Source organism: Nothobranchius furzeri, chromosome 6 (genome assembly GCF_043380555.1).
Source record: "Nothobranchius furzeri strain GRZ-AD chromosome 6, NfurGRZ-RIMD1, whole genome shotgun sequence".
NCBI lineage: Eukaryota > Metazoa > Chordata > Actinopteri > Cyprinodontiformes > Nothobranchiidae > Nothobranchius > Nothobranchius furzeri.
The window spans coordinates 80,980,302-80,998,204 of record NC_091746.1 but is presented as its reverse complement, the minus strand read 5'-3'; the positions used below and the strand labels follow the sequence as shown (position 1 = coordinate 80,998,204).

General features: G+C 44.5%; 1 protein-coding gene across 1 annotated transcript in view; it reads left to right on the top strand.

Annotated features, from left to right (window-relative positions):
• Positions 1-14,121, top strand: part of mxd4 (MAX dimerization protein 4) — a 33,943-nt gene extending 19,822 nt beyond the window's left edge. Inside the window, exons 4-6 of the mRNA XM_015943732.3 lie at positions 6,232-6,346; positions 12,692-12,854; positions 13,743-14,121. Of these exons, the coding sequence (XP_015799218.1) occupies positions 6,232-6,346; positions 12,692-12,854; positions 13,743-13,900 (436 nt within the window). The 3' untranslated portion in view covers positions 13,901-14,121. The remainder of the gene's footprint in view (positions 1-6,231; positions 6,347-12,691; positions 12,855-13,742) is intronic.
• Positions 14,122-17,903: the final 3,782 nt, after the last annotated feature.

Sequence of the window (17,903 nt, the reverse complement as noted above, 5' to 3'; positions counted from 1 at the left end):
GAACTGTTGTAATTTAAGAAAAAAGTCATTAGTCCTCTTTAGAATTAGCAGTAATTTGGGCTACAATATCAATGTTACTAATAAGAAGCTATTTTTAGAAGCAACATGTGGTTTGTGGATTTTTTGAGATATGTGAACATGTTGGAGACTTTTATTTTGAAGGATCGACCAAAGTTTTGTGACCAAACCTACATCTCCTGTTATTTTGTAGTTCCTCCTGCATGTGAAAACTCCCCTAGAACCCCTGATTTCAGTAAAAATCATAAAAACATCAAATAATTTGCTACTTTTATGTTTTTTCACAACATTTGGACTTCAAATGGGCAATCAAAAACTGGCAGTCTTTGATACATTGCAGACGGAGAGATTTGTTTTTGTTTCCTGTTCACTGATACGAATCTGAAACGGCACCAAAGAAGAATGGCTGCTTGATTTCTTCTCTAAACCCCTCATGCAACCAGAATAAAAACTACCATGGAGATTCTGATCACCTCTAACCTCCGTTCAGCACGTCTGGCTCTGTGCCAGATGTGCCACTCAGTCTTGCATGCATGGGAGAAGGAATTCACTGCTTTAAGTTCATTAAACAGTCTGAAGACTTGTTGTTTGCCTTCTCAGGCCCTTTTTCTTCCTGCAGCACATAAAGCCATCCCGGGACGCTGCAGCCAGCAGGAATGCGGACTCAGAGCAGCTCGTGGTTATTAAAAACCTCCAGAGTTTGCATCCATCTTACATTTTCACATTGCTACAGCAAAGCAAGATAATTCACATACCCAACATATGGAAAAAAAAAACAAGATCTGCAACACTTTGCATAGTTTACTTCAGTTGCAGCGATGTGTAACGTTTTTCTACTGAAGTCTTTATTTTGGCACCGAGCTGCTGGTGCAGAGAGAACAGGAGGGGGAGGGAAGACCAGAGGTCGCTCACAAATCATCCCGTGGTTCTCGGCAGGAGAACAGTCAGGTGGAGGTTTCTTTGCAGGACTCCGATCTGCTCCGATTCTCTCGACATTTCAGTGAACGCGGGTTTTACTGTGTAAAAAAGTGTCACTCTGACTTGTTCAAGGCATCAGAACCCATCCTAGTTTCAACCCAAACTTCAACATTAGTAGTGATCCAGAAGCACGCGGGAGAAAGCGTCTGCTCTGCGTCAGGGACGCTCGCCGTGCCACTCCCTGCGCGGCTGTTCCAGGCCATCTGATAAACATTGCGTGACAAGAGCTCGGCTTAGGGAAAACAAACGTGAGCGGACGAGGGTCCTAACCCCTGCTGCAAATCAGCTGTGCGCTCTTGAGGAGAAAATAGTGAGTGTGTCTCGTGATGGGGGAGCGCACGCTGTTGAGACACAATGCTGGGTTTAACCAGGTCCTCTGGTTGATATGCATCAGGAACACGAAGCTCTCCTCAAACAAAGACGCTGCAGTCCCACTGAAGGTTCTCAGCCAACTTTTTTTCTTTTAGCCAGTCAGAGATTCACTGAGGTGTATTTGTTACTATGTTGATGAAATGGGACTGAATCCTCTGATTTCATTTGTTGTATTATTTCAACAGAATGGCTTCAACTTTCTCCCACAACCTGGGAAAATGTAAATTTACCCCTCCTTTCCAACAGATGTGTGAGCAGCGTGAGGCCTTTTACCCACGAGCTCCCTTCCAACCGGGAGCGTTTCAGATTTGAAGCGGGAGAAACACCGCTGGTCTCGCGAGGTCACGATACCGCTGGAGAATTGCAAGATCACGTGTGATTTTAGACGATAAAAAGCAAGGAGAAAGGCGGCAGCACGTACCCATAAAGATCTGTAGTTTACCTCGGCTACGGAGGTTTAAACAGGAAATTACGTATGCTTTTTACTAGTTAAGCAACTGGAAAGCTGCACGTGACTTTTATTTTGAAATTTTCTGGATGGTTTACACAGCTTTTTTGTTTGGCTTCCTGTCTGGCCTGATCTGAACTCCAGAGTCTGACGCGTTCTGGAAGCATAGAGCATAAAAATAGACTTGAAGCATAAGAAACACGTTCTTATGCTTCTGGGATGCGTCCAAAACGTGATTCTTGGCGGCCGATGGAAAGGCTCCTGTCGTCCATGGCGAATAACTGCACCAACGTACGTTACGAAGCCTTTTCTTGACGCTTTCCCATCTGGAAAGGAGGGGTAATACTTGACTGGCTCAACATATTTTCTATGTGCAATAACAAGGAGTGCAATAATATCAATCAACATGTCGATAGTATGATCAGAATGTTAGTCAGCACAACATTTATCTTTTATATCTTTTAAATTATTCAGCTTTTTTTTACTCATTTTACTAGTGTGTGTATGGCTCCCTAAAGGGAAGGTTATGTATTGTTCTGTTTTTTTTTTAATTTTCATGCTTTTATCATTCTATTTGTGGTTTTAGTGCCCTTTAAGCTGAGAGCTACCAACCAAATTTTGTTATGTGTATGCATGATGACAATAAAGATTTCAATTCAATAATCGCGTCGTTACGGTTAGCGTTAACGTGGATATTTTTGTACAGATTAAAGCCCAAGTTCACTGAGAAACCTTTTTTTTTAAACTTCTTTTAAAGGGACATTACGGAGTTTTGAATTTGTATGCTCGCGATTGCCCCCTCAGGCCAAAAGTGTAACTGCAGCTTCAATAGTAGGCTTGTGCACGAGGCACGCATGCTGTACGTGCACACCCCTTAACGAAAATCACAGCTGAGACAGTCCCGTGTGTGTGTGTGTGTGTGTGTGTGTGTGTGTGTGTGTGTGTGTGTGTGTGTGTGTGTGTGTGTGTGTGTGTGTGTGTGTGTGTGTGGCCTGGAGGATGGAGGACAGGAGAACGTGCAGCTAATTAATTAAATAATTTGGTTCTGTACCTTTCTCTTCAGCACAGCCGACAAAGGTTTATGATGGGTCAGTCCTCCTGCATGCTCAGATCATTCCCTTCCCTTGCTTGAAAAATTGTTCCAAAATGAAAGTTGAACCCACATCTTTTTTATCTGTGAATTCAATGCCGGTCGGCGAGTCTCAAATAAAAATTTGGGCATCTTACTGTAAAAAAAAATACCATTAATGTAAATAAGAAACTCTAAATAAACTATGATCACACCCAGAGTCGAACCCAGTTCTCCTGCACGAGAGTCCGCCGCCTTACTAGGTGAGCTAAAGCACCAGTGATGTTATTCGTATCTGTAACATTTACCTACTTGATGACAGCTGAAACAACGTTCAAAGAACTGTTCGGAGTGAAAACGGCTATTTTGTTGCTAATTAGCAGGAAATATCTAGAAGAAAGTTCTACAGAAAGTAGCTAAGGGTCCTCAGAAATGTAGCTAGCTTTGTCACTAGGCGTTAGGAACAGCGACAAAGTGGCACTGCCTCTCTCTCTGCTGCTAAAGCTACGGATAGCAAATGCTACGGGCGATGCCTGAGCGTGAACGCGCATGAAGCAGCCTGCTCGACCCGAGCATCTCTCTTTTTCTGTGATTTTACAGAAAAACAGGCAATCCCAGTAAAAATGCCAGGGCTCATTCTACAGGACCAGGGCGTTGCAGGAGAATGTATGAAGAAGACATTTATTATTTCTATACAAGTTTTGGCTGTCACACTTCCATAATGCCCATTAAAAAAATCTGATCGGCAACTCTGAGTGTCACATGCATGCTTAACATGAAAATGCTCTTCTACCTCTATTTTGTGCATTAGCCGCCAGTTGAAACTAGACGGTGAAAAGCGTGGATTAGAAAAAGAATATTCTAGAGAAAATATGATGGGAACACTCGGGGGGCAATGGAGAATTTGGGTGAAATGCCTTGTTTTGTGCTTTTTTGTTATAAGAGCAGAAGAGGGTGGGTGTCCGGGACTCTTGGCTCAGATTACCTTCTGGATGATGTGTGTGGAGCGCTGCCTGGTGCAGCTGAGCACACTGAACTGAAAGAGGCCTTTTTTCAACCCCAGAGAAAGTCATCCACAAGCTCGAACCCCACTGCCATTCCTACAAAACACCCCCCCCCCCTCTTCTGCTGCGGACCCCTGCTCCTTCCTGCCTGCTTCCCTTGGCTGCAGACCAAGTGCTTCATGTGGCTGGACTGGGGCAGGCTGGGGGTGGCCGCCCTGCCCCTGTCCTCAGAAGACACTTGTTTTCCAGGGGGATGAGGGTGTGTTGGTGTTGGCAGGGTGGAGCACAGGGTTGATGGGGTTCAGTTGGGGTTGCCCCCCCCCCCCCCCCCCCCCCCCAGGGAGAGGTGGAAATAAAAGACAGAGCACTTTCACACGGCCTTTTTGAGGGAGCACCTGTAGATGGTTGTTTGTCCTGCTAAAAGTCTCTCTGTATGAAAGTTTTCTTGCTTTTTGATCTGCGGAGGTCTCAGAGGAGGCCACGCCCCGAGTGAGAAAAGCAGGTGACGCCCTTCCTGAAAAAGAAACATGGTTGTGAAGACCGTATCTGTGTGCCCGGTTCTGCGGCAAACCCCGAAGAGCTAGACCGCTCTGATTGGGTTCATTGTGGCTGCAGCGATGACCGGAGCAGATCTTACTTTGTTGGAGTTTGTTTACCGTTCAGCCGGAGTTAGCCAAAGGAACGTGCAAGAGGGGGGGGGAAGGAGAGCTCCGAATAAAGACACGGTTCATGGACCGGCTTGACTAATGGAAGGTTGAAAGGCCTTATGAGCAAATCTGAAAGGCCCAAGAACAGAAATGGAGGGTGTGGTGATCTAAAATTAAACATTAGCCTTTTAAAATGATGTGCAGCGTTCAGGGAAAGTCACTCGTCTTGCACACAGAGATCAACTTTGCCTTGTCCTCACTATCACCTAAACAAACATCCTAATGGTGCGTCCAGGGAACTGTTTGCTCGGGGATCCGGGGTTGTTGGCCTGCAGGAATTTGGCTGGGATGAAGGGTTTTCTGGGGTCACAATCTGCGTCTTGGATTTTGGAGTCATCGTCACTGCCGTTTTGGTCAAAAATGATTTCTGCATGTGTCTTTTAGAGCTCAGAGTCTGCTGTAGACATCATGTTTGGTATGTTGTGAAGCTACGCTGGCCCGTAAAGCCCAAAGGGCTTGGTTGTAAGACGAATGAAAGGTGAACCGGAGGCGGTGCGGAGGCCCTGTTCGTCCGGATGATCATGCCACACACGGATGTGCAATGACACTCGTTTTTGTTCTCAAAGACAAGATCAGCAACATGACTGACTTGTGGCTTGGAGATATGATCATCAAACAATGACAATAAACGGTATTTATGCTGCTGAGATTTGTAGGAGTCTGACTGTACTCTGGAGTAGGTGGGTGTGTAGGTAAGATCTGAGGAAGTTTAACGTTGCAGGGGTGAGTGCTTGTCATATTTCAGTAGGCGTCAAGGGTTTTACTTTTTGTTTGGCTTGGAGGCATTCAGGAACACTGGGAAATAGTAGTACATGCATGGAATATGAGTTTCTTTAGGCTTTTTAAAGATATTTTCCTGAGCGAAGCTTCCAGCAGAGTTCACAAAAATGTTGAAGGGATAAAAAACAAGTCGCAAATAGTTTCCACGGGACATTACATCAAAAGATTTATAATAGTGTTCCTGTCTGAGCGATAGTTTGGTCATTTTGAGTGTTTATTTGTAAAAGTCACCAGTATTCAATCACTATCTTACCAAATGTAGATAGCCCCCCCGAGTCTTCAATGGCCTCAATTTGAAAAAGTATGGAACGAAGCAGCTCCAATCTCCCGGCTGTCATAGCAGTAACAGCATTTTAGAAAGCATAACACTATTATAATTATAATCAGCAGCAGCGTGATGTCGTTCTAGTGCAAAGTGAGGTCAAGCCCAGCAGGAATGGAAGTATTTCTGCTGAAATATCAGTCCTTTCAGATGTAAAAGATGCATTTTAACAAACATATCTGGTAAAAAATCTATTTTACGATTATGGAGTCGGGTGTTCAGGATTGTCAGCTTTTTTTATGTGGACGTGGTGCCTTCACTGGCCTAAACAGGGGCTTCATATTAACATAGACCTTTAAAAATGTCCAACAGTCAAACTCTGATGGGAGAGTCACCGCTCCTGTTTCGGACAGAGCACGTAAATCAGAGTACACAAGAGGAGCATCCGCCTGCTATTTAGGGACATGCCAGTGAGCTGCTCTCAACCTGTGTGTGTGTGTGTGTGTGTGTGTGTGTGTGTGTGTGTGTGTGTGTGTGTGGGTGGGGGGGCTAGAGGACAGGTGCTGACTCATTTTCTGCTTGTGTGCTTGCAGACGTGCCAAACTACGGCTCTACTTGGAGCAGTTGAAGAAGCTGGTGCCTCTGGGTCCAGACAGCACGAGACACACCACCTTGAGCTTGCTGAAGCGGGCCAAAATGCACATTAAGGTACAAAAATGGTGGACGCTGCTTTCAAAAACTAGTTTGCTGAGCTGCTTGGATATCGGGGTGAACGGAACTTTTAAACAACAACTTTAAAAAAACTCAGTAAGAACATTAAAGAGCAAGTCACCCCCTACCAGATTCTTACTCCACTCCCACTTCCTGTTTGAAAAATGCAACAAATGCTGTTGCCTAGCAGACCGAGAGGGCGGAGCTGCTAACAAATACACACACAGGCTCACAACAACATTGTGACATCATAATGTACCAGCTAACATTTTAGGGTACCTCTTAGCCAATAGCTATGGGAGATTTAAATTCAAATGCAGTGCAGAGTTTTTACCTGACGACGACACAACACTGACAGTTTTAGGCAGAAAATACATTTTTTAATTCAAATGCACTAAAGTGCAAAACTATTGAGGACACGTGTCTGCAGCACGATTAGACACGCATTTATATAGTTTATCAGAAAAAAATGTTGATTTGGGGGTGACTTGCTCTTTAAAGCACACTGAACTCTAGCTTTGTTTTTCTGCTTTAAGAGTTGAATTGCTGTCCAATCTTTCCATCTGACTTGTCAAAAAAAAGAAGTTCAAGACTGAAAGGAAGAAAGACATCTGTTAACGAATGAGTCAGCTTGGTGGACTGTATAGCGTTTTGGTGGCTGATCTGTAGATACGAGGTGATGTTTTGTTTCTGCTCACAGACATGAGGATCCGTCACGATAGGCAGAATAAGTGTTGGCACAGAAAAGCCTGAAACATGAAAGATTTCATACATTAACTGATAAGAATGTAACCTTGCTGCAGTAGTTTTGGTCATGCTGCGTGTTGTTTACAGGCAGCAACAGTGTGGCTGGTGGAAAATCCACACGTAGAGAATTTTAACCCTTCGTTTCCTGTTTATCATGCATGGCTTCTCTGCTCAGACGGTGCACGCTGGTTCTCATCACAAAACTGAGTCTTCTCGGATCACAAAGGGCCCCGCTTTGATTTCACCGCTGAAAACTTTCAGATGCAAATGAATGCAAAGCACACCTTCCTGCATCAAGTCAAATTTGTTATCACAAGGAGTTTGTTTATTTTTCTCCCCAAACTAAAACCAGCTTTAAAAACTTATTTCATTCAAGAAATGAATGTCTAAAATGTGCGTTTCAGCAAAATAACATTTTGTTTTCAGGACAATATGGAAGCTGCAGCCTAAAAAGCACGGGCACGATTTTCTCAGTTCTTTTTTTATCAAAGATGCAACGATTCTTTGTTTAAAGTTAAAGTCCCATCAGTTGTCACACACACTGATGTGTGTGCAATAGGGTTGTCACGGTATGAAAATGTAACCTCACGGTTATTGTGACCAAAATTATCACGGTTTTCGGTATTATCGTGGTATTTTTTAAACGGTGTTGCATATGTTCAGAAAGCATTGATAGTCCTGTTCTACACAAACTGAAATAGTTCTGAAAAGGTTTAACAGTGTTTATTAAACCTAAAATAACACAAAGCCTTAGCAAAAGTGCAACTTTTCACAAGGAACAAATAGCTTATTTTTCTGGAACATGTTACAGTAGTCAGTGCAGGTTTAAATGATACAAATCCAAACATTCAAAACATAAACAATATGTAAACAAATCAAAGAAACACCACTTGTTTTCTCATATACTTGTTTTCTTCTTTATCAAAATGAAAATCTAAAACTCCAGTCCACACTTGACTTGAGCGCTGTACAAGTCAACCTTAAAAAAATATGTATTTAAAATAAATAGCCACTTTAAACAAATTACTAAAATAACTACTACACTATGTAATCAAATCCAAATGTTCAAGTATAAATGGCATTGAATAAGTAAACAAATCAATGACAAGGAACTAATTGTATATTTCTCTTCATCATCAACAATTAAGATGCTTCATCCAGCAACAGGGTGTCCGTGACACGGTTTAAATGCTGGCAGAGGGCGCTGCGGCTGCAGTATATAGTGACTCGTTGAATTCTCCCTCAGCCAAAAGTCCTCACGTCATGCATTTCAGCTAAAATGCTAATGTTAACTTACCTTGCACTGGCTGTAGAGACGTGGGTGATCGTCACGCAGATGTGCCATTAGATTTGAAGTGTTACCTTTTGCAGACACTTGCTTCCTGCACGTTCTGCAAACGGGATAGCCGTCTTCTATTAACTGTCCCTCAGCATTTTTCAGAAATCCAAAATATGCCCATACTTCCGAATAGTCTTCTTTGAGGGCTGATGGATGTCCTGGGCGCTGCCGTCGCCTCCTTCGGCCATTATTTCAGCTTCAAAGTTTTGGTGCCGTTGCAAATTAAAAAGTGCGTGTGCGCGCCGCGGGAACTTCAGCTGAAGCGACGGTGGCTGGTAAGGGTCATCGCGCCGAAACCGCGGCCACGGTAAACCCACCGAGATAATATAGTTTTTTAAAAACTGGACGGTTATTTTTATTGTCAACTTTTTTACCGGGGTTTACCGCTATACCGGTTACCGTGACAACCCTAAGACAACCCTAGTGTGCAACATTTGTTCTCTGCATTTGACCCATCCCCTGGGGGAGCGGTGAGCTGCAGACACAGCATTTGGTGGTCCCCCCCCCCCCCCCCCCCCCCCCCAAATCCAGCCCCTTAAAGGTTGGTTTATGCTTGACGCGTCCGCGAGGTTCGCACGGCTCCGCGTGGCGAAATTGCGTCATTTTAACAACCACGCCCCTCCACCGCGCCTCCGCACGGCCCAAAATTTCCGCAACGCACACCTAGGAAATTTTCTAACCACGCGGACGGTCAGACACGGAAAAACATGGCGGACCGGCAAGAACTAGCATGGCAGAGATTCGTAAATACAGACATTTGTATGATTCAGCTCTCAGAGATCACCGTGATCAACATGTTGTTAATAATTCTTGGAGAGAAATAGCTCGCACTGTCGGAAAAGACGAGGACGCTGTTAAAAAATGCTGGAATGCCATGTTGTAAACAGTCATTTTTACTTCTACTATGGTGTAGTGTTGGATGCATGCCGTAGAGCTCCATGCTGCCTCCTACAGTTTGGGAGAATATTGGCTCACCGCAGAGACAAGTCGCATGAACCATAAACGCTGCGAGTTGTGAAGCGCGTTCCATCTGCGAGCCGCATCACCAAGCGGAAAGCTAATGCGTCAAGCATAAACCAAGCTTAATGCTGAGTGTCAAGCAAAGAGGCATTGGGTCCCATTTTTTTCAAAGTCTTTGGTATGACCCGACCAGGAATTGGACTCTGATCTCCCAGTCTCAGAGCGGACACCCTACCACTAGGCCACTGAGCTGGTTTCAGGTCTGATTAGGGATGGGTACCTTTGACATTTGAATCGATCCGGTACTAATTCCCGGTACCTACGAGTCGATACCGGTACTTAACGGTACCAATTTTCGATACTTTTGAGTATTATTTTAATTCTCTTTTATAATTAAATATATATTTTTCTCAATATATAACCATATTTGATAAATATCACGATAAATATCATTCAAGTTTGTATTTTAACATCGTCCTTGTAGTTTTATAAGCTGATAATTAAAATGAAGCAAACATCTTTACTGTGAACTAAATTTACTGTGTATCTTCATTCCTTTTGCCGTCCTTTTTCATTTGATTTTTCCTACTGGGAAGTTAGAATTTCCGAGGAGAAAGCGAACGCACCATTAGCTGATAACAACGGTGGCAATGGAAGCTAACATATCAAGCTAACGTTATCTTAAACAGTTTATTTAGCTGCTGGAGCAGATTAAAACGATGATGCCTCAAACTTAGATTGTTGTCACTGGTTTCATCTTCACCCAATCACCCGTCGCATTTAGTAAAGTAAAGCCAAACTTTAGAGCGCGTTCATGTTCTTCTAGTCGGAAATTCGGAGTTCCAAGGAGAAAGCGAACGCACCATTAGCGAAACGGAAGCTAACAAATCAAGGTAACGTTATCTTAAACATTTTATTTACCTACTGGAGCAGATTAAGATGAGGATGTCTCACTTAGATTGTTGTCTGTCGCTTGTTTCATCACCCAGTTACCCATCACATTTAGTGAAGTGGACCCAAGTTTTAGCGTGTGTTCTTTCTACCATGCTGCTCTGTTTACAACGGGCTCGCAGGGACCGGCGACATAACGCTCTTGCGCATGCGCAGCTGTCTTGGCAGTACCGAAACGAGGCACCGTTTGAAATGACGTGAATCGGTGTTCGGTCGGTACTATGGAATTCGGTCGGTACCTTAAAAAGTACCGAATTCGGTACTCATCCCTAGGTCTGATACAGATTCCTGATCCTTGGACTTCTCAGATCTGCCAACCGATTTACCTCAGAATTTGACAAAAAAAATAGCATTATTAATAGTCAAAGCTACTTTGGTAAATCTACAAAACAAGCTAGCTTAAGACATTTTTTTCATGCCTTATATTAGTATAGCTATAAATATATTGTTGAGATTAAAAAAATTAATGAAGTGGTTTTCTCACATTTGCCTAAAAACCTCAGCCAATAACACGGCTCGGTCTGAAAACAACTATCAGACCATCCCGTTGTCGGTCTTGCCAAACCGCTTTACTCCCCTGGGTTCTCCATTCATTACGCCCTCACGCATTTTTCAACAGAACACCGCTGGTGTGAGAGGTTCTCCGCTCAATAATACCAGAGGAGAAACAGCTTGGCTGCTACCACTTCAACTCTAGGACAAACTACTGGAATCCCAAAAAGAAAAACAACATTTGAAGTCACGGACAACAAGAGATGTTTGGATATAGACGACGGCGACTGGTGTTTAGTGCTGTCTCGTTTACGAGCAAGTCACCCCCTACCAGAGTGTTACTCCACCCCCACTTCCTGTTTGAAAAATGCAACAAATGCTGTAGCCTAGCAGACCGAGAGGGCGGAGCCGCAAACAAATACACACACACAGGCTCACAATGACATTGTGACATCATATGGTACCAGCTAACATTCTAGGGTACCTCTTAGCCAATAGCGATGGTAGATTTAAATTCAACTGCAGTGCAGAGTTTTTACCTGACGACGGCACAACACTGACAGTTTTAGGCAGAAAATTTCAATTTTAACTAAAATGCACTAAAGTGCAAAACCATTGACTACATGTGTCTGCAGCACAATTAGACACGCATTTATATGGTTTATCAGAAAAAGTTGATTTGGCGGTGACTTGCTCTTTAACCCCCAAATTCCACTACCTCCGCTCCACTCCTCTCCGGTCCGCCCCCGCCTTCCGCAGCCGCTCGCTTCCAAACTCAATTTTTACCGGTACCCGCTCTACAACGGCTCCGCTCCGGTGCGGAAACCTGAGGGGGGCAAACAAGCATGCGCGGGATTTTCGAGATCTTGCGATACAGTCCGAGCAATAAACGCGAAAGTTAGATCCAAACTCCCGTTGTGTGGGAGAAGCATCGGCATGAACTGCTTAATCTGCCCATCATTTGTGTTGAGAGATCAGCAGTGTTTGGATCAACAAAGGGTGACTACTTTGATAGTAGAAACTGTATTTATGGCTTACTTTTGTGCATTTAAACTTCAGCCGCCATTGAGAGTTGTTAAAAGTTGTTAAACCTGTGCATATGAAACAAAAAACGCCTTTTGTTTATCGATTTATTGTGAAAAACGGAAGTTGTGCTTGCTCCTTTTCCTGTTGGGCCGTTGTGATTTCTGTCCATTTACTGCGGAGGTGCTCCGGCGTTCGTCAAAAATAGGATCGATTCTATTTTTGCCGGACGCCGGAACAGAGGGCGGCGCCGCACTGCCGGAGCACGGCCGCAGTAGTGGAATTGCTCTGATTGACTACAACGGGACCGATTTTGCTCCGGCGTTCGTGTCGGAGCGGAGCGGAGGTAGTGGAATTTGGGGGTAACTGTGGCAATGCAGGTTCTGGCATCAAATGGGCGTGGCCTAGATATGATAGCCAACTGTAGAGGGTAGAGGGTGAGAGTTCCGTGACTTTGTTTATGTTTAAAAGCTAGCTTGTTTTGCCGATTTGCTACAGTGGCTTTAACTAGAAACAATTAATTTCTGGATGTATAAAATTCCACATTTTTGAGTAGAAGTTCGAACAATCGCCAACTAAGCTGATTGTGCTGAATATCTGTCGATTTTGATAACTAGCAGATTTTTGGGGTGCATCTCTAAGTAGAATTCAAACATGCTAAAAAGTGTTTTGTTGTTTCATGGAAAAGGTCAAAGGGGTTTTGTCCCCTCACTTGTAAAGTTTCGGTATTTTAAGGGAATCAAAACACAAAAAAGGACATTTTTAGGAAACAGATCTTTTCTGTATGTTAAGATGTACTATCGTCTTTTTTTCCGTGTGTTTGTCTGCAGAAGCTGGAAGAGCAGGACAGGAAGGCTTTAAATGTGAAGGAGCAGCTTCAGAGAGAGCACCGCTACCTCAAACGCCGCCTTGAGCAGCTCTCCGTGTCGGGATCCATGGAGCGCATCCGCACCGACAGCATGGGCTCCACCATTTCCACCGACTCGGAGCAAGGTACGCTAGCTTCTAGTTATAAAAAAAACAAACAAATTTGCATTCATCCCCTCACTCTTTAACCCCCCCCCCCCCCCTACACGTTTGCCACAAAATCACAGATGATAATTAGTGTAAAACCACAGCAGGCCTGCAGCTATTCCCACTCAGCCGTTTGGCTGCTCTCACTCGGACCAGACGATTAGCGCTGGCCCCGTCTGCAGGCTACTCCCCCGGGTTAAAGGTTAACACCTCAGATTACAGGTAAACAAGTCTGGCTCTCCTCTACAGCTACTGATGGTGGGAGAGATGTTGTCCTGTGGGCTGCTTTTGGCGCACGCTGTGGTAACAGCTCTGTCGGCTACAGAATGACAGCAATCTGAGATCAGAGCAAAGTTAGAAAAGTGAAAAACCCCCAGAAATCTCACGAGGCGTCGACTCGTCTCGTCTGAAGCGCTCGTTGGATGGTTGAGCAGGTGTGCAGAGATAAGAATGCTGAAGGATTGCCTCGCGTGTGCGGCGAACGCTTTAGTCTTGTGTTGTGGTCCGACCACATGGTGAACACCCTGGTTTCCTTTATAACACATGTATTATGCTTGAACGCCGCTCAAGTGCAGGAACATGCAGGGACCGAGCCTCGTTCAGTAAAAGTTTAGCTTTCAGAGTTCCCTGAAGTGGGTTTGCTAATCCAGGCTGAGGTAAACACACATGCAGTTGCTTATCTGCAGTCGGGATTACCAGCAGGAGCAAAAAAGTCTGCTTGTTCCCTCTGAAGGCCGCCTACATCCAGGTTTAATCTGCAGGTGCAGCGAGCCGCCTAATAAATATACCGTACGGCACGTTTGGAGGACAAAAAAACTTCTGTTTTGTTTGTAAAGCTGTGTTTTTTTTGTCCGTTTGTGCAAGCAGAGGTGGACATCGAGGGCATGGAGTTCACTCCTGGCGAGGTGGACAGCATAGACAGCATCAGCGACGGCGAGGAGGACCACTACAGCCTCCAGAGCAGCTCCAGCGACACCAGCTACACGGCCACACATTCCCACAGACTGCAGCTGCAACACTGTTAGGCACCACTGGTCCACCCCCGCCACCACCACCACCACCACCACCACCACCCTTTCCTGTCCTTGCTCTCCTACATTTTCAGTTGCCAACACCTTCTACCCATTCCTGGAACCCTCCCCCTAATGTTGCTGAAGGCTCAAAGACCACAGAAACAGAGTTAGTCGGTTTCATCTGATGTTTCTCAAGGGAGGTGAAGAGCTTTGACCTGTTAATCGGTGATTTGTGTGTGTGTGTGTGTGTGTGTGTGTGTGTGTGTGTGTGTGGTGTGTGTGGCTCAGACAGGGTTTGCACTAAGTTTGGGATTTAAAAGGAAACAACAAATAGCACTTGTTTTGTAGAGCAATACATGCAACACCAGAACCTCAAAAACTTAATTTTTTCCATTTAGTGCCTACATTTTTTTACCTAGATGCTCAGAAGTCACTGCTGCGGATCAGCTGGACATTTCACTGTCAACAGCCTAGATTTAGAAGGATTTACTTTGTCGGGTAAATGAGAAGAGAGATTATGTTTAAACCTACACACACCTGTAACGTTTCTTACAATTTACGACCATAAATTGCAGCTTACGGACCGTATTTGGATCGGACGTGTAGTTCCAGTTAGACAAGCAGGTCCTAACCTTTTGGTGTGATTGTTCACTCAGGCTGGGTCCGGTTCCTACCATTGACGCCATCTTAAGCGCCCCCGAGGCAGGGCTCCTATTGAACTCTGGCTAGAACGGTTTTCGGTTTGGGACCGGGGCGTTGTGAAAAGCGGCGGAGCTGCAGCAGAGCAGAATAAACGTGTAAATAGATGTACAGTACCTGTCCCAGACCCTCGTCTCCCTCTGGTTGGGCTGCCTAACCACTACCCCCGCACTACTGACCACTACACTATACCACCCAGCGGCGTGGACGGATGGACGGACTACTACGTCGGAGAAACGAAGGAGCTGTCTCACAGCTAGAAATCTCGTGTTTTCTTCTCAGTAGCTAATCGATGTAGCAATAAAAGTACGAGAGGCTTCCTCTGAGGATCGAGTCCACCCGGGCGGACCGAGAGGTGTTAGCGAGAGACTTTGTTTTTACGCTCGACGAGCCGACCTGCAATTCACTAATTGTTCCGTCTGCCCCCCCACCCCCCACCCCCACCCCACCCACCCAAAATATGACACCTCTCTGCAGCTCTGTCACTTTTCTGTTGGTTTGCTTCTCTGATTAACAGGTCAAAGCTGGAAATGTGGGCTTAAAGAAACAAAAAGTGTTCAGCTTAGCCGAATAACGGTGGATCCACGTGAATTTTACTCCTCTGTTACTTTCTCCCCCTCTGCTTCGGGTTCTGCTGAAAATCTGCACAACTGAAAGGTTTTTCCTCCTCACCCGACTAAACGTCTGCACAGTAGTCACTATCGACGGACGAGGCGCTCGCGTTGCTCTCTGATCACTTATTAATAACATTAATGATAATAATCAGTATCCCGCCAGTCTCTTGCAGTCTTTAGCGCTTTTAGCACTTTAATAAAACGACACAAAACGCGGCCTGTCCACTGAGGCAGGTCTGACCAAAAAAATTTAAAAAAAGTCAAAAATCGTGCAAACAAAAGAAGCTCCTCGTCACCTGAAGTGGCACCAGCTCTAGTGTAGTCTATATTTCTTGTATTGGATTTTGTATTATATTTTCCTAAATGTCCTCTTATTCTATAAAAAGAAAAAAAACAGTGAGTATATCGATCTATATCTATATATGTACATGAGAGACGGACAGACAGGAGGCCAGGCTTGTTGAAGGGAGAGTGGGGGCGGGGGAGCTCCTACACTGACCCCTCTCTCATGGGCGACTCTCCTGCTGTCATTCTGTGCCTTGATGAGCCTCCTCCCTTCTCCTCACCCCTACTCAGGTCACGCTCCCCTCCTCGCACCCCTCCTTCATTTTGTTTCCCTGCGGCGGTCATTTCAGCCCAAAACGCAAAACACTTCAACGAGAACGTGGTGTGTGACCAGAAGACCAGAACCCGCCCTTGTCTGCCGGTGCCACCTCCCCCATCACCCCCCCCCCCCCCCTGTCATGGCAAAACTAAAACACACTGGTAAAACTCCCATGGCAGCTTCCAGGCACACCCCCCTCCCTCTCCTGAACAGCCACCAGTGGGACGGGGTTTTGATCGTCTGGGCTTGAAGCGTGTTAACCTCTTTTTTGTTTTATTTTTATTTTGTGTGTGTGTTTGTTGATTACATGTGTTTGTTGAATGGGAGCCACTGGGAGAGGAGCGATTTAAAGAATAATATCAATGGCAGCTTAAGGTGATATCCTCCCTTCTCCCAGTGGTCCGTCCCAAAAAGACGAAATAAAAAAGTGTTAGCCGCTGATCAGGGGACCTCTTCACACAGCAATATTACCATCCTGTGCTTTCTGAGGGAGGGTGGGCGGGGTTTTTGTTTTTAAAACAAGCAGGTAGTTTTTTTTTTTACTCTTGCGTCGTTGGTGACCAACTATTTTTGTTTCACTGATTTTTTTAACCTCCTATCCTCTCTCTCTCTCTCTCTCCCTCTCTCCATACACTGCAGGAGGTTGAAAAAGTCACAGAACTTTTGTTTTGTTTTCTTTTCTTTGTGGAGAGTTTACATTCATGTCAAATGATTTGTACATGACTGTTTGTAGAAACAAAAAAAAAACAAGTCATTTTTCTAAATATTGGTCAAAATGAACAAGTGAGTGAACAAGATGAATTGCATCCGATGATTCTCTTGCACAGAACCTCCTAGTAAAGAAAAGCGACGGGTGAAACGAGGCCAGATATGAGATTCTGACTTTTCATGTAAAACAAACACACACACACACACACACACACACACTTTGAGACAGCTTGACACTCTGTGGGAACTTTGAGGGAACGTGTGTGTGATTCTTTAATGACGTGCCTTGGAAAAAACAGATTGTAACACCGAGCAGAGACTGTTAGAGCAGTTTTGCCCATTTGGGGGCAAAAGATATTTAGCTACAGAGCATTTAGACTCACAACCTGCTGGGAGAGCCCCAACACCAGATGAGATTCAGGATTTTACCGTTTTGTTGCACAGAGATTAGCTAAAGTGTCGCCACGGCGAGGCGCCCGGGGTAAAAGAGAAAATCGTATAAAACCCACAGAAAATACTATTCCTGCCAAACCTACAGCCACTTTTAATCCTTCCATGACGAATTAGAAACACGTGTGCGACTCACGATGGATAGCTTTAACTACCTGTAGGTCAGCTTCCCACTTCCTGCACTTCATCTCTTTTTCTCTGTTTGTGCATCTTCACGCATCGGCTGACGCTCGGAGGTCAGCTGATCGAAACGCGGCGGGAGGCTTTAGGTGAGGCGAGGACGATGAAGAATTTGTTTGCTGTGCAGAGGAGGGAGAGTTCTGTGCCAGAGACCTGTGAAAATGTTCCTTTGTTGTTGTTTTTTTCTAAAGCGAATGTGTAATCTACATTCAGAAGCTGTTGTATAAGTTCCTTTGTTTTTGTGCACACGAGTACCTGGTGCTGGCTACGTCACTACTTGGAGGTATTGTGTATTCTCTCATTGTAATATAATTAAAATGTTTTATACATAAAAGCTGTCGGTGAGTTTTTTTTAAACTGCCTCCAAGCAGGAAAACGACGATTTAGATGTTGAAACGGTACTTCCCGTTTGGTTTGTGCAGCTGCGAAGCTGTGATCAGCTTTTAGAGGTCAAAGTTCACCATTTGCTACTGAAGAAGCAGAGTTAAATAACGCCAACAACAACAATAAATGATCAGTTTTTATTCAACAAGAGTCAACAAAGAAATGTTTTAAATGTGTCACTGAGCATCCACAGTGCCTCTACGGTTTTCATTTTTAATATATTTCATAATTGGATTAAATTAAATTAAACATGAACCGAATACCACACGCGCCTAATCCTAAACCATCAACGCAAACATCACATTTATAGTTTTCATCAACTATAGTTTGCATTTTGCTCAAAAACAAACAAAAATCCAGATGATTCCTAATTTAC